General features: G+C 63.5%; 3 protein-coding genes across 14 annotated transcripts in view; 2 read left to right on the forward strand and 1 right to left on the reverse strand.

Annotated features, from left to right (window-relative positions):
• Positions 1-46: 46 nt before the first annotated feature.
• On the forward strand, positions 47-4,596 carry OGFOD2 (2-oxoglutarate and iron dependent oxygenase domain containing 2). 5 transcript variants are annotated; one of them, XM_032876414.1, is made up of 7 exons: positions 47-597; positions 960-1,016; positions 1,730-1,843; positions 1,933-2,032; positions 3,533-3,660; positions 3,890-4,147; positions 4,222-4,596. In XM_032876414.1, the coding sequence occupies exons 1-7, from the start codon at positions 466-468 to the stop codon at positions 4,483-4,485; spliced, it is 1,053 nt and encodes a 350-aa protein (XP_032732305.1). In that variant the 5' UTR covers positions 47-465; the 3' UTR covers positions 4,486-4,596. The 5 variants fall into 5 exon arrangements, with proteins under 5 accessions (XP_032732305.1, XP_032732306.1, XP_032732308.1 ...); XM_032876415.1 differs by lacking the exon at positions 1,730-1,843; XM_032876416.1 differs by lacking the exons at positions 47-597; positions 960-1,016 and adding an exon at positions 1,163-1,595.
• Positions 4,597-5,981: 1,385 nt separating this feature from the next.
• ARL6IP4 (ADP ribosylation factor like GTPase 6 interacting protein 4) lies at positions 5,982-8,164 on the forward strand. The gene is made up of 5 exons (XM_032876421.1): positions 5,982-6,429; positions 6,870-7,157; positions 7,240-7,357; positions 7,747-7,816; positions 7,896-8,164. The coding sequence occupies exons 1-5, from the start codon at positions 6,162-6,164 to the stop codon at positions 7,950-7,952; spliced, it is 801 nt and encodes a 266-aa protein (XP_032732312.1). The 5' UTR covers positions 5,982-6,161; the 3' UTR covers positions 7,953-8,164.
• Positions 8,165-8,776: 612 nt separating this feature from the next.
• PITPNM2 (phosphatidylinositol transfer protein membrane associated 2) overlaps positions 8,777-18,482 on the reverse strand; it is a 132,806-nt gene continuing 123,100 nt past the window's right edge. For 5 of the 8 annotated variants that reach the window (XM_032876403.1, XM_032876408.1, XM_032876405.1 and 2 more), the window contains 12 exons: positions 17,836-18,006; positions 17,234-17,383; positions 16,011-16,175; positions 15,159-15,320; positions 13,954-14,102; positions 13,507-13,623; positions 13,102-13,218; positions 12,840-12,988; positions 12,592-12,741; positions 12,020-12,203; positions 11,796-11,924; positions 8,777-11,701 (listed from right to left, as the gene is read on the reverse strand). In XM_032876403.1, coding sequence (XP_032732294.1) covers positions 11,378-11,701; positions 11,796-11,924; positions 12,020-12,203; positions 12,592-12,741; positions 12,840-12,988; positions 13,102-13,218; positions 13,507-13,623; positions 13,954-14,102; positions 15,159-15,320; positions 16,011-16,175; positions 17,234-17,383; positions 17,836-18,006 — 1,967 coding nt within the window. In that variant the 3' untranslated portion in view covers positions 8,777-11,377. The remainder of the gene's footprint in view (positions 11,702-11,795; positions 11,925-12,019; positions 12,204-12,591; positions 12,742-12,839; positions 12,989-13,101; positions 13,219-13,506; positions 13,624-13,953; positions 14,103-15,158; positions 15,321-16,010; positions 16,176-17,233; positions 17,384-17,835; positions 18,007-18,482) is intronic. The other 3 variants (XR_004384867.1, XM_032876406.1, XM_032876407.1) reach the window with 3 other exon arrangements.

Raw genomic sequence — 18,482 nt, forward strand, 5'->3', positions numbered from 1 at the left:
CAGAACGGGCTAGTGGCAAGTCGGAGCGCTCGGACCCCAGGCATCGTCTAACCCCCCACCCCCGCCGTTGGCTGCCTCTTCCAAAGCTCCGAGCAGAAGAGGGAAGCGGCATTTAACAAAAGGCCTTGAGGGGTTCCAAGTCCCAACTTGCCCCCGGCCCGTGGAGGTGTGACTCGGTTTGACTATCTGTAGAGTGGGGAGACTAGTCCCCTCCCTGTGCATGGGGAAGCTGTGAGGCGGCACGAGAAGACCACGCGCTCGCAGCCGAGCCCGTCCGCCGCACCCCGGCCTGGGAGCATCTCTGTCCGCCGCACCCCGTTTTCTGCGGCGGCGTCTTCGTTCTTTTCTGCACTTGGGAACTTGGAACGCACCCCTGCCGCCGCCTCCCCGCCAAGCCACGCCCCGCTGGGGGCGCGCCGGAAGTGCTCCTACGGAAGCCGGCGGGGCGGCGCGCGCCTCTTCGCCATGGCGACGGCTGGGGCCCCGCGGCGCTTCTGCCGCTGCGCCTGCTTCTGCTCCGAGAACCTGTACGTGGCGCGCTACGGGCTCCACGTGCGCTTCCGGGGCGAGCAGCAGCTGCGCCGGGACTACGGCCCGGTGAGTGGCCTGCACTGGCTCTGCGGAGAAGCGGGCGGCAGGCGTTCGCTGGGCTCGGGTGCTCCGATCTGGGTGCCTCGGTTTCCCCCTTCAGCGGGGAGAGCAGTATCGCCCGCTGAGGCTGTCGTGAGCAACGAATGAATGAGCGTCCTTGTAAAGTGCTTCGGGCAGGGGCCGGCGCGGGGAGCCCCTCGGCGCGGTTCCTAACTGCAGCTGGGAGCCCCGCTCTCCGTTGAGCGAGCTTCTCGACTGTCCTCCTCACAATGACCCCGTCGGTTCGGGGCTCTCCTCTCCACCTCCACGAGGGGAAACTGAGGCCCAGAGACATTAGGAGACTTGCTCACTGGACTTTCTGCTCTCAGATCCTGCGCAGCCGCGGGTGTGTCAGCCCCAAGGACTTCCAGCAGCTCGTAGGAGAGGTAACTGCCCGCCTCTGCCCCTCCACAGCCGGCCTTGCCCTTCCTCTTCAGACTGGGCCAGCAGTTCGAGGGGGCCTCCCAGCCCTAGGTCCCTGAAGGACTCCTTAGACCTCGGCTTGCCCTCTTCCTACGCCCCCTCACTGCAGCGCCTGGGGCTTGGCACCAGAAAAAAAAGTGGAAAATGCCGAGTTGTCTGCCTCACACCCTCTTGAGACACTTGCCCAGGGTTTCACAGCAGGAGGAGCTGAGATCCCACCAGGGCAGCCAGGCTCCGGCCTCTTCCTCTCTTCACCCACCCCCACTTTGGTGGGTGCCAGAGCTGCTGGCATCTTGTCTCCTTCCTCGCCTGGGGGTGAGTAAGGGGAAGCTTCCTGGGCAGGCCCCCTGCAGCCTCTGGAACACAACACCCGGCTGGGATTCCATTCCTCTCCCTCGGCAGCCCAGCTGGTGGAGCATGTCCAGGGGTTCCCATCCCAGTCAGGCTCTGAACTGTGCAGCCCAGAGCGGGGTGGGCCCCTTCCAGAAGGAGCTGCCTTCAGCTAACAGCTTGGCACTGGCAGTTTACCCTGAGGGAGTCAGGTGTGTAGACAGACTTGGGTCTCAACCCAGGCCCTGCTCTGGCCTTCCTGAGCCTGTTTCCTCCTCTGCATAGTGACCTTGGGGTGGGGGTGATGGGAGGCCCCATCTTGGTAACCGGGCCCTATGCCACCCAGCTTGAGCAGGAGGTGGAGCGACGGCAGCGGCTGGGGCAGGAGTCGGCTGCCAGGAAAGCCCTCATTTCGCAATCCTACCACCCGCTGAGGCCCGATGTCTACAACATGCTGCAGGTACCCAGCAGGGCCAGGTCACTGGAAGGAGGTGGAGGCGTCCCGGCCTGGGGCCCGTCTGCCTCACCACTAGTGCGTTCTGCCCCCAGGATGAGGCTCTGGCTCCCGAGTTTTTGGCCGCAGCTGAGTACAGCACGTCACCAGGTGCAGACTTCGAAGGCCTTCTCCAGCGGCTGGAGACGGTGTCTGGTGAGGTCTTGGCCCCATCACCTAGTAGGAGTAGGCCTGGGGGGCGGGACAGTGGGGTCCCTCCGCCATGTCTGCCTCCAAAATCCAAACCAGCAGGAGCTAGAAGGGCTGGTGGGACTGACCTGCCAGGGACCGGGCGTCAGTATTCACTTACTCACTTGCCCAGCACATACTCAGTGCCCGTGTCAGGGGTGAGTCCGCTGGCATACTCGTTTGAGGGGTGGGGACTGAGGAACTTCACAAAGGGACAACTAAGACAGGTGTGCATGACAGTGAAGCACCACCCCAAACCCCCCAGCCCAGGGCTAACAGCAGTCTGGGAAGCAGACAGTTCCTATCCCTAGACCTGGAGAAGTGGGCGAGAATGAAATTTCTTAAACCTGCATGACCTGGAGTTGTGGGAGACGGGCGGCCAGGTAACTGCTGTGACCTTGAGCAGAGGCACAAAGCCAAACCAACCTCGAAAATGCCCCATCTCTCCTCCTTTGGATCTCCTGGTGGGCTCTCTGGCTAAACCCAGCAGCAAGTGCCAGCCCTTCCAAGTTCCTTGAATCCCTCTGCCTCAGTGTCCTCATCTGTGAAACGGGGAGCGCTAGTAATACCCATCTCCTAAAGTGTGATTAAGCGAGGTAATGTGCCGAACGGCCCGGGGACACAGTGCTCAGAAAAGGTTTCCTTATCTTACAGTTACTGTTATTCCTAGGTTTGGCAGTACCCTGGGTGTAGTGTTGTACAGTAGTGTAGTGCAGTACACAGGTGTGCAGTGTTGCTCCCTTTATGATGCTTGTGCTCTCTTGTGAGGCACAGGCTAGAATGTGAACGAAGCCATCCCTCCTAGACTGGAGGGACCCCTCCTCATTGCCATTGACTCCCCGACAGTGAAGACTGAGCAGGTTGTCTGGGGCGGGGGGCTGGGCTGTGAGCTGGCTGAAAATGGGGGCCATACGAACACGGCACCCCAGGGCACTGGTCCATCTGCCCAGAAATATTTGTATTTCTGTTCTCTGCTTGGCCTCTCCATAACAGGGCCCAGCAAGAAGCAGGCCCCCTCACCCCTCCTGTGTGGGGAACAGAGGCTCCAAAGGTACTTCAGTTGGGGTGCAAATGTTGGTGGCCAGAGAAAGCCTGAGGCGGCTCTGTGATCCCCGCTTGGCTCCATCACTGGCCCGCTGGGGGTCACTGGGCTAATCCCTTCCCATCTCTGGGCCTCATCAGAACGCACATCAGAGTCTAGAGGCTAGATGTGTCGGTGTCTGTGGAAGCAGGAGGAGAGGCTCCAGGGACCAATGAAGGGGCCCAGGAAGAGGCCTCCCTGCCACCCACACAGTATGTCCGTAGTGGTCACAACAGCCCTGAGAGGTGAGTACCCGTGTCCTCCCCATTGTACAGGTGAGGAAACTGAGGCCGAGGGAGGTGACCAGGCATGCACAGGCTCACACAGCTCCAGAGGACACAGACCCACACTGGAGCTCCCAGCCAACCGTGTCCCTCCTTTCGCAGGGGAGAAGCGTATCTACCGGGTGCCGGTGTTCACAGCAGCGTTCTGCCAGGCCCTGCTGGAGGAGCTGGAGCACTTCGAGCAGTCAGACATGCCCAAGGGAAGACCCAACACCATGAACAATTATGGGGTGGGTGAGGCAGGGACAGCGGGCGCTGGGGGGCCGTATCTGCGGTGCTGGAGAAGAGCTGTTGAGCCCTGTTAGGGTCTTGGTCTCCCCGTCTGTAAAATGAGATCATGGTAGGGTTATTATGGAGTTGGTATCTGCAGATAACACTGTCCTTGGTAAAAGACACCCCCAGGGACCCCAGGTGAGGCCCCGTCCCTTTCCCTGCTGACCCGAGGGGTCCCCCTCCCAGGTGCTGCTGCATGAGCTGGGCCTGGATGAGCCGCTGGTGACGCCACTGCGGGAGCGCTTCCTGCAGCCGCTGATGGCCCTGCTGTACCCAGAATGTGGCGGGGGCTGGCTCGACAGCCACCGGGCCTTCGTGGTCAAATACGCCCCGGGCCAGGACCGGGAGCTCGGTTGCCACTATGATAACGCCGAGCTCACCCTCAACGTGGCCCTTGGCAAGGCCTTCACTGGGGGCGCCTTGTACTTTGGGGGCCTCTTCCAGGTGAGTGTGTACGACCCATGGGGCCGGGCCTGGGGCAGCCAGAAGTGCCCAGGCCTGAGCCCTGCTTTCTGCAGGCACCGTCAGCCCTGACCAGACCCCTGGAGGTGGAGCACACGGTGGGCCAGGGCATCCTGCACCGGGGCGGCCAGCTGCATGGGGCCCGGCCACTGGGCACAGGCGAGCGCTGGAACCTTGTCGTCTGGCTCCGGGCCTCTGCTGTGCGCAACCGCCTGTGCCCCATGTGCTGCCGCAAACCCGACCTGGTGGACGACGAGGGCTTCGGCGACGGCTTCACCCGCGAGGAGCCCACCACCGTGGATGTGTGCGCGCTGACTTGAGCGGGGCTGCGGTGGGGTAGCACGGCCAGCGAGGGCTCTGCCTCCTTGGGTTGGGCGGGACAAGAATAAACTCCCTGCCTCCCCCAGGCCCTTCTTGGTTCGAAAGGACAACAAGCTTCTGCGTCATTCTTTCAGCAGACAGCCTGGCTTGGGTCAGGTCTGTCAGAGCCAGAAACTGAGATGGGGATTCCTGGGCAGGTGGTTTGTTGAAGGAGTACCTCCAGGAGAAGGGCGTGAGGGAAGGACAGGGCAGGAAGGAGCTGGGCCAGGATGTGGTTTCGAAGGGCATCCAGCCTCGGCCCAATCCCACGGAGTGCTCTGGAGCCCGACTCTAGCCGGCGGCCTGCATCAGTTAGGGTGGGGGTGGGCTGGGCGGGTGGGGAAGTGGCATCCATCTCCAAGGCAGGGTGGCTCCCAGTGGCCAAGGGAACCTCCCGGAGAAGAGCACAGAGTGAATCAGCAGTCGCCACAGCAGGGTGGAGCACATCTGTCTCTGAGGGAGATTTGGGAGAATCACCAACAGCAACTTCTAGCTGGTGCTGAGGGCTTAGCACAGAGGGGTGTTACGAGCAGGTGCTCGAGCCAGACTGCCTGGGCTCAAATTCTGATTCTGCCGCTTCCGTAGCCTCTTTGTGCTTGTTTCCTCCCCTGGAAAGAATCCATCGCCTAAAGCTGTTTTGAGAGTCAAATGAGTTAACGTTCATAAAGTACTTGGTAATAATCCTCTGTGTCTGCTGTCATTACTCGAGACATTTGCAACTGGGCAGCCCCCAAACTGGGTGAAGAGTGCAGCTGTGCGGGGTTCAGGTTGTACGTTTGCAAAACCAGGGGTTTCCGTTTCAAAATCCAGAGCTCTGGCTTTCCTGGGAAGGTGGGAGGAGCTGGAACACCGGGCCCCGTTCCACACGGGCAAAATCGGCAGCAGAGCGTCAGCTGCCCACTCCGGACACGGGCCACAGCGGTCCCGCCCTGGCGCTGTCACTAGGTGGGAACGCGGCAAGGACCAGGGGTCTCACAGCCTGCTGGGGTGGACAGGTGGGGAGGCACCCCAGGTGCTGCGGCCGCGAGGAAGGGCCGGCGGAGACCGGGACAGGGCGGCGGCAGAGGCCGGGGAGTATGCACGGCCTCGCGCGCGCCTGGGGCGGAAGCCGGGATCCCCAGCTGCCCTCTTCGGGAGGTCGGAGAGCCAGCCTCCGTTTCTTGGGCTGCCCTGGAAACGGAACCCGGGGCCTCAGGACTAAAGGCGGCAGCGCCTCGCTTCCCAGCCGGACGGCCTCTCCGAGCACTGCCCCGGCCGGAAGTCCCCTCGCCGCCGCTTCCTCACGCGAAGGCGTGGTGAGGGCCCGACGGTCCCGCCAGATGGGCGGTTGAGGAGGGGACAGAGCAGCTGCGGGGACCTTCCCTAGGGCGGCGAGGCCGCGGAGGGCGCGGGGGTGGAGGGTAGGAGCGCAGGGAAGCATTTGCGACGCACCTGGCGGCTGAGGACCGCGGCGGCTCCTAGGGGCGCCCGAGCGTCCAGGCGTGGGGAGGCCGTGCGCAGGCGTGGAGCGGTCGGGCGGGGGCGGGCCCTTAAAGGGGCCGAGGCCCCGGGTGTCTGCGCAGGGTCTGGGGTCCCCGGGGCTGGGGGCGGATAGTGCGGTGGCCGCGGACCCCCTCGGTCCCTGCCCTGGGTGGTGATGGGCACTGGGCCCCTGAGAAGAGCCGCCCTCCGAGCCCAGTCTGGGGGCCGGCTGTGTGAGCCCCAGTTCCAGCGTGTCTCCCCGTCTCCAGCCCGCGGCGCTATGGCTCACGTCAGCTCTCGCAAGCGCTCCAAGAGCCGAAGCCGGTCCCGGGGCCGCGGGTCCGAAAAGAGAAGGAAGAAGAGCAGTAAGGACGCTGCTCGGAGCCGCTCGGCTTCTGGATCCCAAGACCACAAGGCCAGCAACACCTCCTCTGGGGCGGAGGGTGAGGACCGGAGGGAACGGGAAAGGGGTGTGGGAACTTTAGGGAGGAAGCTGCAGGCAGCTGGGCGGGCTTCTCGGGATGGCTGTGGGGACATCGCAGTGAGCGCAGGACCTGGATGTCTGGGAAAGACGCTCAGATTCCAGAGGCTGGTCCGGCTCATTGGGTATGGATTGAAGGGAGCACGTACTGATGCTTTTTGTGCAGCTGGAGCTGAGATCTGGGGGCTGGCTGCCCTGCTCCTGGTCAGACAGTGACTGGGTGGCTGGGTGAAGCCCAGAAGGCGCCTCTCCAGAGAGTGCTGATCCTGCTCTGGAAGGCCCTGCCTGGAGGGTCTCACCCCTCCGTCGTCCCTCTAAGCCTGCCACAGGCCAGAGCAAGGGGATAAAGGTTTACTCCTTCCCCTCCTGGCCTTCCAGCCTGACCTTCTCCCTGCATCACAGAGAGAAGCAAGCACAAGGCCCGGAGGAGACCACGGTCCAGCTCCTCCTCCTCTTCTTCCGGTTCTTCTAGCTCTTCTTCCTCTTCGTCCTCCTCCTCTTCCTCCAGTGATGGCCGGAAGAAGCGGGGGAAGCACAAGGACAAGAAGAGGAAGAAGAAGAAGAAGAAAAGGAAGAAGAAGCTGAAGAAGAAAAGCAAGGAGAAGGCAAAGCTGCAGCAGGGCGAGGCTCTGCCGGGACCCTCGCTGGACCAGTGGCACAGATCTGCTGAGGAGGAAGAGGATGGCCCAGGTACGCTGCTGTCCGGCGTGCAGGAGGGGAAGGGCCCCTCCCTGAGACCCAACCGCCCACTCCCTGCCATCTCCCCTTGCAGTCCTGACGGATGAACAGAAGTCCCGCATCCAGGCCATGAAGCCCATGACCAAGGAGGAGTGGGATGCCCGGCAGAGCATCATCCGGAAGGTGGTGGACCCGGAGACAGGACGCACCAGGTGGGGAGTCTTGGCGCAGCTCAGCCCCACACGCTCCGCACGCTCAGGAGGAGGGCCCATGGCTGCTGTGCTCAAAAGCCAGAGACCGGAGAAGAGTAGTTACTCGTTATGGGACTCCCGAGGCTGTTCTTTATCGTCCAGAGCAAGCAGTTGCGGGGGTTGCCAGGGCCTTGAGCGGTGTCTTCAAAGAGCCAGTTGGCCGGTCTGATGGCAGAGCCTACCCAGCTGCCTTTGTCACTGTCCCAAGGGCGGGAGAGGGGCAGGAGTGGGAGCGCCTAGGTCCCCCCTGTTCAAGGGAGTGGGGCCCGAGGCCTGGCATCTCTTTGCCAGGTGGGCCTGGTACTGTTGCTCTGGCCTTGGAGGCTCAGCCCTCCTCCCTCCTCCCCCAGGCTCATTAAGGGAGACGGTGAGGTCTTAGAGGAAATCGTGACGAAGGAACAACACAGAGAGATCAGCAAGGTTGGTGTCGCCCCTTTCCCCGGGCTCCACGCCCAGCTCTGTTTCTGATGTGTCCCCTTCTGTGCGCTTCCTTCTCTAGCAAGCCACCCGAGGGGACGGCCTGGCCTTCCAGATGCGAGCTGGGCTGCTACCCTGAGGGCCCTGCTGGCTCATTTTGGTAGCCTGGCCTGGAGGCTGGCTTCAGAGCGGGCACCAGGGTGTTTGGCTTTCCTCCTGTGGACTGGCCTCTGGCCCGGCCTCCTCTCAGATCCAGGGGACAGAGGACAGGGTCACTGGCCTAATCAGTTCCCCCATCTCCCGAAAGAGCATAACTTCCCAAATATTAAATGTTCCCTGGTTGGAAACTTTGTTAATGTTGGTTTTTGTGCTGAAGGGAGGGACGGTTGCCACCCAACCTCCAGAAGTAAAACAAGGGCTCCAGGGTTTTTTGGGCAAAGGCGGGATGTGCCCTTGCGCCGACCACCTTTGCCTTGCTCGTCCCCGGATCAGCCTGCCTCGACCAGACGCTGCACTCACCCCAGCTGCATCCTAAACCCAGACTTGGCTCTTGAGCCCGATGCCCTCAGACTGGGGGGCACACTGCGTCCTGTGCCCTTTATCCTGCAGATGCAGCCTGTTCAGGGTGCTGGTGCTGGGGCCAGGCGGCCGGGGCGGGGCTCCTGGCCCAGGTGACAAGCTGCGGCCTCTGTGAAGCAGAGAGGCTTTCCGCACCCACCTCACTGGGTCGCTGTGAGGATGAACGGGAGTTTGTGTCTAGGAAGGGGCTGGAAGGAGACCCAGGTCAGGGGAAGGCTTGTGTGAGCGTGTCTGTATGAAGGCAAGTGTAGTGGGTGTTGTTTACTGGGAAAGACGTACTCTTGCTGCCGCAGCTTTAGCTGCAGCACAGGCTGTGCCCCCGTGTTGGACCCTCATCCCCAGCCGGTGTTCTGTGTTTGCTGGTGCAGTAAAGAGACCCAGAAGGAAGCCTTCCTGCTTCTTTAATCGGTGTAACAGACAATGACACTATACAGAGCACACTGAGGCCCGAAGGTGCAGGGGTAGCAAGGGCGGATGGGGCGAGTCAGGACGCTGCTCACACGTGGCCCAGACAGAGACAGGAGGGGGCCGAGACGTGACGACGGCGACGGGGTGGGTGGGTGGGCAGCTCAGACGGAGCTGGGAAACTTGGGCGTGGGGTCTCTGCTGAATCCGTCTTTAGAAATCAAAGAGAAGGCAGGTGCTTGGATGTGGGGTGGTGGGCTGAGGCTCAGTCCTGGGGCTGGGGTTGGGAGTGGGACTAAGGCTTCTCCTCCAACAGGCCTGGGGTGGGGGTGGCAGTCAGCAAGGCCTGCCTCACCCTTTGGTTACGACTGGTCAGGCCTGAGCCCTGCGGCTCAGCACCCAACACTGTAAACATTTTTGGTATTTTTAAAGGACTCTGCCCTCCCTCTCTTAGTTTCTGAAAAACTGGTGCTTCCCTAAGAAGAGAATGTGCCAAAAGGAATCTTAAGGGAGGCAGGAAGCAGACCTGGATATAGAAGAGAGACGTCAGTGGGGAGGGTGGGCTGCCCATCTCACCATCTATGGCTGAGAGCCGCTGGGAGAGGCCCAGGGGACTATTGCTGTTGTCCTTGGCATGGCGGGCAGCTGGGCAGGCGGGTGGAGCGCGCGGAGCTTGGGGCAGCTGCCAGCTGGGAGAGGCCGAGCCCACTGCCCTTGCGGCCTCCCCGGGCCAGGAGGCCTCCCAGCCTTTATTGCAGGCGGGCCCGAGACTCTTCCAGGTGCTTCTCCGGATGGCTGGTCCCCGAGGCGGTAGGCAAGATGGGGCGAGGTGGGACCGACAGAGGAGGAGGCACTGGCCGCAGGGGCCCCTCGCCGGGCTGTGATTGTCGGGCCGAGCGGTTTCCCGCCGGGGGCACGGGGGTCAGGTATTGTACTTCCATGGCAACACTTACATTAAAACTTGGTCCATAAAATAACCGTCGCTTTATACATAACGCCTGGAACAAAAACAAAAAGCTACATCTTAAATATGAACAAACCCTGAAGGTCCTAACCCTCCGGAAGTTTCTCTCAGCACAAAATAAATAGCTTTCACTCTGTGTAGACCCACTTTCGCGGAACATCTACATGACCCTTTGGCTGTACATATCTACACACGGGAGAATGTCAACATCCATCCGTGGGCCTCCCCGCCCCAGCCCGTGAGGCCGAGGCCGTGTCCAGGTTGGCAGCAGCTTCTCAGTCGGGGCCTGGCTAGGCCCCCCGCGCCTTACGGAGAAGGTGGAGGAGCCGCAGAAGGGCCGCCCGGGGCCGAGCGCCACGGCGGAGATCACGGTCGCTTCTGGGGAGGAAGGGCTGATGCTCGGCCGGGCCTGCAGGACAGCGCGGTCCTTACCAGGTGGGGAATGGCGTCGTGGCTGCCTGCCCTTAAGCTAACGAAGCAAGTTGTGGCTTCTTAAATTCGGCATCAAAACGGAATTGGCATTAAAAAAACCTAAGTGTTGCCCCACTCACCCCAGAGTAGAAATTCAGTGGAATTAATGGGGGTTGGGTGAGGCGGGGACCCCACGCCCCGCTGTGTGGGCAGGGGGCCAGGGCCCCGGGACCCAGAACCAGGCTGGACTCCGTCACAGTGCTGGGTGTTCTCACGTGGAGGGGCTGCGTTTGGTACTGAAAGAGTTAAGAAAAGGAAGCAGCCAAGGATTGCTCGTTTAAAAAAACCTCATAGAAATCAGATTGGAGAAGTAGAAAGGTGTAGAAACGCAGGAGAGCAAGGCCGTGGCCTTGACCGACGGCAGGCGAGGTGTGGAAGAGGAGGCTGGTCCGGCCGGGCCCAGGAGCCCAAGGCGTGGCTTCCGGGGAGCCGGCTCTGGGCCTCAGCAGCCTCGCCGCCGCACTGGGTTCCAGGTGGGGCAGGTGGACAGGTAGCGGGGGTCGGGGGCTGCCACAGCGCTGGCGGGCCAGGCGGAGCTGCAGAAATGAAGACATGGCCTTTCTCTCCTGCTTGCACAAGCGTTTGCCGCCCTGGAGCCTTCTGTGTGGCAGCAGGTCCCAGACTGGCGAAGGTTGGCTTTTCATGCATGTCTGTAGCCACAGGAGATGGGAGCGGGTCTCCACTCCCAAAAATCAGTGCAAAACCAGTGAGGTTGAACAGTTGAGTAACTCAAGTTAACAAGAAGCAGCCTGTCCCCCGCTGGAGCTGTGACCGAGTGGGAGGGGACCTGGGTGTCAGGGTGAGCTAGTGGATGGGAGGTGGCGGGCTGGGCCCGGGCCCAGGCCTGGCGTCGGGATGCTGGGAGGTCAATGCAGGACGAGTGTCTAGGAGTGTCTTCCGGGCCAGTCCGTGTGGGGAGTCCTGGTCCCTCTGTCATCCTGGGACAGGTCTTCCTGCAGGCTGGAACCCCTCAGACCCGAGGACATGAGGCAGGGCTTGAGGGCTGTGTGGCACGGCCTATGTCCTCCGCCAGGCCCTGGGACAAGCTTGTCTCCAGCCGACTCTGTGTGCCCATCAGGCCTCCTGGCGGGGCTGGCCGCCCTGGCCTAGCACCATGGAGACCACAGCGCCTCACCCACGGGGTCCTACTTGGGGCCCGCGGCAGCCCCGGGCTCCGGCCGGCCGGCCATGGTGCGGCCCCAGCAGCCTGCCGCCACGCTCATGCTGCGCTGGCCCCGCTGCTCGCCGTCCGCCTGGCTCTGCGTCCGATCGTGCCGGTGGCCGGGCCCGCTGGGCTGAGCCGAGATGGTGCGGAGCAGGTGGTTCCGGGAGCGCAGGAAGTCGCCCTGGCCCGGCAGGCCAAAGCTGCCCTTCCGCAGCGCCATGCGGGTGGCGGCGTTGCGGGCCGGCCGCGCCCGGTGGTTGTACTTGAGCTGGGCCAGGTGAGCCGCGTAGCCGTCCGTGATGAACTGCGAGGCAAGGCAGGGAGGGAGGGGGCGGTCACAGCCGGGGCTCTCAGGGCCACCTGCCGCCCGGCCCGCCCGGCCCGCCCGGCCCGCTCACCTGGCACTGCTGCTGCAGCTTCTTGGTGGGCCGGCCCACGATGTAGATCTGCATGGGGGACAGGCTGATGGAGCTGTAGACCGCCACGTCCTTGGTGGAGCCGTAGGCTGCGTGCACGCGCAGGTGCAGCTGTGGGGGAGACTGGCGTGGGCACGGGCACGGCCCTCCCACCCCCGCCGCACCCCACCCCTCCGCGCCCCCGCCCCCTCCCGCCGGGGACCCACCTCGGAGATAAGCAGCTTCAGGAAGTTGGCCTTGTGCCGCAGTGGGTCATGCACCAGACCGTCGCAGAAGGACACCACGCCATGGGGGAAGTTGTGTTGGGCCAGCCACGCCACCACCCGCTGCTTCTGCATGTCAGGCCGGCCCGTCACATAGATGATGAGGTAGCCCAGGTCCTGCCAGTGCCTGGGGGTGAGGGGGGAGGCCTGGGTGTCCCGCTGCCGCCCCGGCCTCTCTCCTGGGCCACCCGTCGTCCAGCCCCGCCACTTTCTATTTGGGCCGTCAGAGAGCGCGTCTCTGATTGGGTTCAGCAGAAGCAGCAGCCACTGCGAGGACAGCCAGCCAGGCCGCCCTGTCCCCGTGGGTGCCCTCTGCAGCAGCTGTAACAGGCCTCCTCAGGAGCCTCACTGCTTGGGTGAGGAGCTGGGGCATCCGCATCAAGGGGTCATACCGTGAGTTAGTGGCAGTGCTGACTCCATGGGCCTCTGCCTAGTGTCCCAAAGCCATCCCCAGCTTGGCCTCCAGGAGCTTCCCGCCCCCACGCCCGCCCAGCGTGCCCTTCGGGGTCACTCACCGCACCACGTCCACGGCCCCGGCCCGCACTTTGGGGTCGCTGCCCATGATGGACACACTGGCAGCAAAGGAGCCGTCGATACTGAAGACCACGAACTCCGTGCCCTTGGGCAGCACGGTGATGTAGCTGTCCGCAAACGTGTGGTCTCCCCTGGAAAGGGGAGCATGTTAGAACCTACCAGACCTCCTCCTTCCCGCCCCAGAGGTGGCCGGCCTGGCCCGGCCCGCTCCCTCCCCGGAGGCGCTCACCTGACCACCATCTTGATGGGGTAGACGCCCACACCCAGGCGGTGGGACTCGGGGATGGTGTAGGACACCCGCCCGCTGCTGTTCGTCACCAGAGTGTCCAGGTATAGCCACTCGCCCGAGGGCGGCTGCGTCATGATGTGCACGTCCACCTGGGAGCCAGGCGGGCTGGTCAGGAAGGGGCGGGCCCCTGGCCTCCCGAGCCTGCACTCCCCAGCCAGTGGGAGGCCAGGCAGGGGCTTCTGCAACCTCCCCAGGTCCTCACCTTCTCCCCCGTCAGAGTGACCATGTCCAGGGGCCCGTACATGAACCGGCCCGTGAGAACCTGCGGGCCATCCTCGTTGGCGACTGCGTCATTGATCCGGTGGTTGGCGGTCACGTTCTGGGGACAGGAGGAGGGAGGCGGGTCAGGGGAGGGGAGGGAAGGATGGCTAGGATCTCCTGGGCCTGGAGGGTGAGCACAGGCTTGAGGTCGGAAGGCCTAGGCTCAAGTTCGGCTCAGACCTACCCGGCCTTGGTGCCCCTCGCAGTCTAGAGAAGGGGAACTAGCTCCAACCCCACAGCCCGAGGATTAAGTAAGACAGCATGTGTCTCTGTGACTCGGTCTCCTCGACTGTGGCAGGGTGTCTTGTGAGGGCTCAGCAGGACAGTGGCTGTGCGGCCCCCTCACCCGCAGTTTCACATGGGTCCTCTTGCGCTGCCACTTCTCTCTTGGCTTCGAAGGGGTGAACACCGAAACCTCCTTGCCGTCCAGCTCCAAGATGCTCGAATTGTCGTGCCTCATGACCTGCGAGGGCAAGAAGCGGGCCACGGGCCATCTCAAGCCTGGGGCTGCCTTTTCTAGGAAGGGGAAGCCAGCGGCCCTCAGAGCGGGAAACGGGAGCCTGTGAGGGGTCGGGGGACACTCTTCAACCCACTGTGGTCCCCCCCGCTGGTCCCCCCCCAAAGTCACATGTCCTGTAAATGTGCACATTCAGCCCCAGCCGCCGGGGCTCCTCCGTGCTGCTCGCTCTGGGAGCTCCCACTGCCCTCGTCTACGAAAGGGGCCCTGTCAGCAGTGTCATCACTTGGTCCCTGTGTGGGGCCTGGGGGCAGCGGGCGGTGGGCCCCTGGGTACCTGTCTCAGCAGGAAGGAGACCACGTCCGTTGACTCCCAGTAGCTGGCGTGGAAGAGGTGCGGCAGAGCCACCGTGGGGAAGGCTGTCAGCGCGTCGGGGCAGTACAGGGCGTAGTCAATCCGCTTCTGGCCCCACCACTTTGCTGCAACTGCCGGGGGTGGGGAGGGCCTTGACCAGCTGCCCCTCGGAGGGCACCAGGCCCCTCAGGCTCGGCTCAGCCCAAAGGCTAGACCCTCCTCTGACCAGGGGATGGGGGCTGCAGCCAAAGCAGGCCTCCTCCCTGGCCGGGTGACAGGAGGGAGCAGGGAAGGCCCAGGACCCCAGAGGAGTGAGCAAGCAGCCAGCAGGCCTGGGGATGAGGGTGCCAGAGGCTCCGTGGAGAGCGTGGAGAGCATGCAGGCCGTGAGGAAGGAGGGTGTGGAGTTAGGGAGAGGGCACAATCCCCGTTGGAAGGCAGGCTTCTTCCTGGTCCTGTGGCAGATCCTGATCCCCTGCCCTGAGCCCCGTCGCGTCCTCTCCAGGCCTCTCCTGCCCCCCATCTGCCCTGAAGGCCTCAGGCTGGTGACAGGTTATGTCGGGGTGAACCCCAAGGCAAGGCCTGATGTCCCCTCAGCACCTGCAGGCCAAGTGTCAAGGCCTGGGTGCAAATCCAGGCTCCCACTCGCGGCTGGGAAAACACCCTAGCTCCAGGTAGGGGTTCAAAAGTGCCTTTCTGGGGCTCCTGGGTGGCTCAGTGGGTTAAAGCCTCTGCCTTCGGCTCAGGTCATGATCCCAGAGTCCTGGGATCGAGACCTGCATTAGGCTCTCTGCTCTGTGGGGAGTCTGCTTCCCCCTCTCTCTCTGCCTGCCTCTCTGCCCACCTGTGATCTCTCTATCAAATAAATAAATAAATAATCTTTAAAAAAAAAAGTGCATTTCTGACGGCCGCATGCGGGAGCTGCTCCGTAACTGATGTCTGGTGGGGGCCAGGGCTCTCCCGGCTTCTGCCCGAGGCCTGCTTGCACAATCCCGTGGTCCTCAGCCTCCAGCCAACTCCACCCGGTCCACCGCCTCCCCGGGTCTGCACCCTCCCAGCCCAAGCCTCTAGCTCCCTGGTTAGGCTTCAGTGGGCAGGGCCTGATGGTGAGATGTGCCTGGAAACGGTGAGGGACCCTCGTTAGGGGAGGACAGCGTGTGTGGACAGAGGCCGTGTGACGCCCGGTACCTTCTCTGGTGTCCAAGTCAGGGAGGCGGGGCGCCCGCTCCAGGCTGGGGCTCACCTGCCCGGCCTGTAGGGGGGGCCTCGGGGTAGTGGGGGGTGGGTGGGGCAGGGCGAGCTGCGACAGGCGCCGGACACTGGGGGTGTGGCTGAGCGACACCGGGGCCTCTGAGAAGCGAAACGACAGGACGGGGTCAGCCGCGCTGGGACCACCGGGGTGCCACCATAGGCCAGAAAGGGCGCTGGGGAGAGGGCCAGCGCCCTTCCCACGGAAGGATACTCATGCCGGCCTCAGCTCAGGTGCAGCCCGAGGCAGCCGGTCACGTGGTCTGGGAGGACGGGGCCCTGGGCCCCAGCAAGGGGCTGACCTGGGCTCCGCTTGCAGCTGCTGAGAAGCTTCGGAGAAGCCAAGCAGGGAAGGAGGCCACGCTGAGGTCTTGCCTCCCTGGCTCCCCTCAGCTGCTCTCTGGCTCGTCGGGGTCAGGCTGCTTGTCCAGAAGCCCACGGCTTCCTCCTCAGGGAGAACGTCCCCACTCCCCCAAACCCCCGCGCCGGGGCTAGGACCCCTCCTCCCAGGCCCATCGCCTCCTGCATGGACTTGGCCCTGCTGGGCCACCCCTTTGAACACTCCCTCCCTCCAGGGTCCTCTGGACATTTGGGGCCGTTGTGGGTGTCGAGCAGACCCCGGTCACTAGCCACCTCTTGCCAGTAATGTCTTCCTCAGCTGTCTCCAGACACCGCCAACCACCCCGGGGCTGGCAGGGCTGGGCGGGGGGGCGGAGAGGGTAGTGCATAGTGCAGACCCCCTGCTAAGACAGACGGGAGGGTGCAGGGAGGGCAGGCCACCGCAGCACTCACTCTGGGCAATGCTGGACGCTGTGTAGCTCTCGGCCATGCCCGACACCTGGCTGGCAATGCTGATCTCACTGGCTCGGCGGAAGCCTCGGGAGGCGGGCGCTGCGCCTGGTGAGGAGGGGGCCGCGTGCTCTTGAAAGACTGTGTTGTGGGTCTGGAGTGCGTCTGCTGCAGGTAGACAGGAACCAGAGACCAGTGGGTAAGAGAGGGCCCCCAGCCCAGCCCCCCCGGCCCCCTGAGCAGCAGGAGGTAGGGCCCAGCATGCCCCGGGCAGGGTGGGCTGGAGCCATGGCCGACCCCTCCACCTGCAGGGGAGCAGTGGCATCTGAGCACAGCTGGCAGTGAGGGGGGGACCAAGCATGCCCGGGGCCTGCCTGCTCAGGGCCGAGAGGGCAGGGCACAGAGCTGAGGTGGGAGAGAAGGGAGGGCTGGGGCAGGGACGGACAGACAGACTGACACAGACACAGTAGGCAGGGAGGCAAGGCGGCCAGGCTCATGCCCCCCCTGGCCACCCATCTGACCCAGCACAGCTCCTGATCCCCTAGCCCTCCCAGCCTCCTGGGCTCCGCCTAGCAGGCCTGACCCGCAGGGCGTTGTAGCTGGGTTTGGGGATGCTAACAGGAGGGCCTGAAGCGGTCTCTGGGGGATGCCCAGGGCTGGGCGCTAAGGGTGAGGCAAGCCCCTCCCTGCCTGTCCCTCACACGGGCCATATTGAACCAGCCTTGAATGGGCATCTGGGGACAAAGCAGGTGCTGAGGGTGGAACTGGGCCAGGGCAGAGCAGGGAGAGTGGGGGCTCGGCTTGAGGACCCCATGCAGGTGGGTACATGAGGGGCCTAGACCCCCTCAGGCAGGGAAGGAATGGGACTCTGGATCGACCCTTCACCGGGACCGGAAGCTTCTCTGGCAGAGCAGGTGGGATGAGGGTTGAGGCCTGACCCCTTCTCCTAGCTGTCCCCTCCAGCCTCACAAATGGGAGATGGAGCCTTTGGACTCACACCTGTGCTAGGTGACCCCAGGACAGCCGCTCTGCCCTCTGAGCTCCCGGGCTCTCGGTGTATAGAGAGGAGGTGCGGAAGGCCCAATCCCTAGGACTTGTCCTGTCTGGTCTCCATGGGACACCACTGTCCCACAGACTCCAAGTGGCCAAGGAGGGCATGGGAAGTCCCTAAGGACCAGCGGTCAGCCAGCGAAGCAGACGCCACCACGAACGGGGGTGTTACACACACTCAGCACAGCCCGGGCTCGGACGGGGCCCGTCTTGCCAGGTGAGCGCGGGAACGGGGATACTGGTTTCCAGGAAGCCGTCCCCTGGGGGGAGAGGGGCCAGGGGCCCACCCTCCAGGACCAGCTCGGGGTTTCTCTGCACTGTCTCGACTGGAGGCAGATGGGAGAGAACAGAGGACAAGAACAGACACTCGCATGGGCAGTCCAGACACGCTCCTCCAACACGGACACGGGGGGGTTCCTTGAGGACCAGGACGTGACAGGACTCCAGGACACACTCGAGGACAGGGGGTGTGGATGGGGGCTTCCCGGGAAGGGCCAAGAGTGGGCGAGAGGCAGCAGCCCTCACACAAGTACCCTGCTCTGAACCCCATCGCCACCCACTATCATGATGGGTCCTAACAGCGGGGAGGGGATCCTCATCCCAGTCTGTCCCCCATTCCTGCACCGGGGGTGAGGCCCTGACCCCCTTGGCTGATGCATCCCGGACCCACACCAGGCACCCAGCTTCCCAGAGGAGCTCAGTGCAGGCTGCCCCTTCCAGCCCAGCAGGGGACCCGGGCCACCCCCCCCACCTTGCGCCCCACCGCAGGGCCTCTCACCCAGCAACGTGGAGCAGCCGTCCCCCAGGGGGTAGCGCTGGTAGCGAGGGATGCTGAAAGGGGGCAGGGCGTGGAATCTCCGCTCCAGCAGCGGCTCCAGGCGGGAGGCAGACGGGTCGGCGGGGTGGAAGAGGTTGTAGACTTGCTGGCAGGCTGGCCGCAGCTGGAAGACTGGGGGCGGGGGCGGGAGGCAGGGAGGGGGATGGCAGAGCCATGAGGAGGCCGGGTCTATGGCAGGGGGCCTCCGAAAGCTCCTCCCTCTGGTTTGGTATATGTCTGTTTATTAACCAAATTTGTTTTAAACCAAGCAGGGTGGGGCCGTAGGCTGTGCGATGGGGCTGCTCTCCGAGAGGGTCACAGTTGCTGGGGGATCGGGGACCCTAAGCGTAAGGAGCAGTAGTAGACGTCTCACCTTTAAACACACACATAGGAACAGGTGCCATACTTCTGAACCTCTCCTCCTCCCCCAAGAACACAAAAATGTGGGCGTCCTTCATTTCAGCCCTGCAAGTTCCACGGACCCATCTTGGGCCCTGGGTGTCCTCCGTGGTGGGCCGGGCTGGGATTTAGCCAACCAGCGGCTCTCTGCGGACCGTTGACAGCGGTTCTGGTGTCTCGTGATTACAGATGATGTTGCCAGACAGCAC

This window comes from Lontra canadensis, unplaced genomic scaffold, assembly GCF_010015895.1.
Source record: "Lontra canadensis isolate GAN:19392208 unplaced genomic scaffold, GSC_riverotter_1.0 scaffold58, whole genome shotgun sequence".
NCBI lineage: Eukaryota > Metazoa > Chordata > Mammalia > Carnivora > Mustelidae > Lontra > Lontra canadensis.

Excerpts from the sequence above, each read along its gene's own strand:
- OGFOD2 (XM_032876414.1), top strand. The coding sequence starts at position 466 with ATGGCGACGGCTGGGGCCCCGCGGCGCTTCTGCCGCTGCGCCTGCTTC. Across the intron at positions 1,017-1,729 it reads TCCAGCAGCTCGTAGGAGAG|CTTGAGCAGGAGGTGGAGCG; the intron begins GTAACTGCCCGC and ends TATGCCACCCAG. Across the intron at positions 1,844-1,932 it reads ATGTCTACAACATGCTGCAG|GATGAGGCTCTGGCTCCCGA; the intron begins GTACCCAGCAGG and ends TTCTGCCCCCAG.
- ARL6IP4 (XM_032876421.1), top strand. The coding sequence starts at position 6,162 with ATGGGCACTGGGCCCCTGAGAAGAGCCGCCCTCCGAGCCCAGTCTGGG. Across the intron at positions 7,358-7,746 it reads CCGGAGACAGGACGCACCAG|GCTCATTAAGGGAGACGGTG; the intron begins GTGGGGAGTCTT and ends CTCCTCCCCCAG. Across the intron at positions 7,817-7,895 it reads AACACAGAGAGATCAGCAAG|CAAGCCACCCGAGGGGACGG; the intron begins GTTGGTGTCGCC and ends TTCCTTCTCTAG.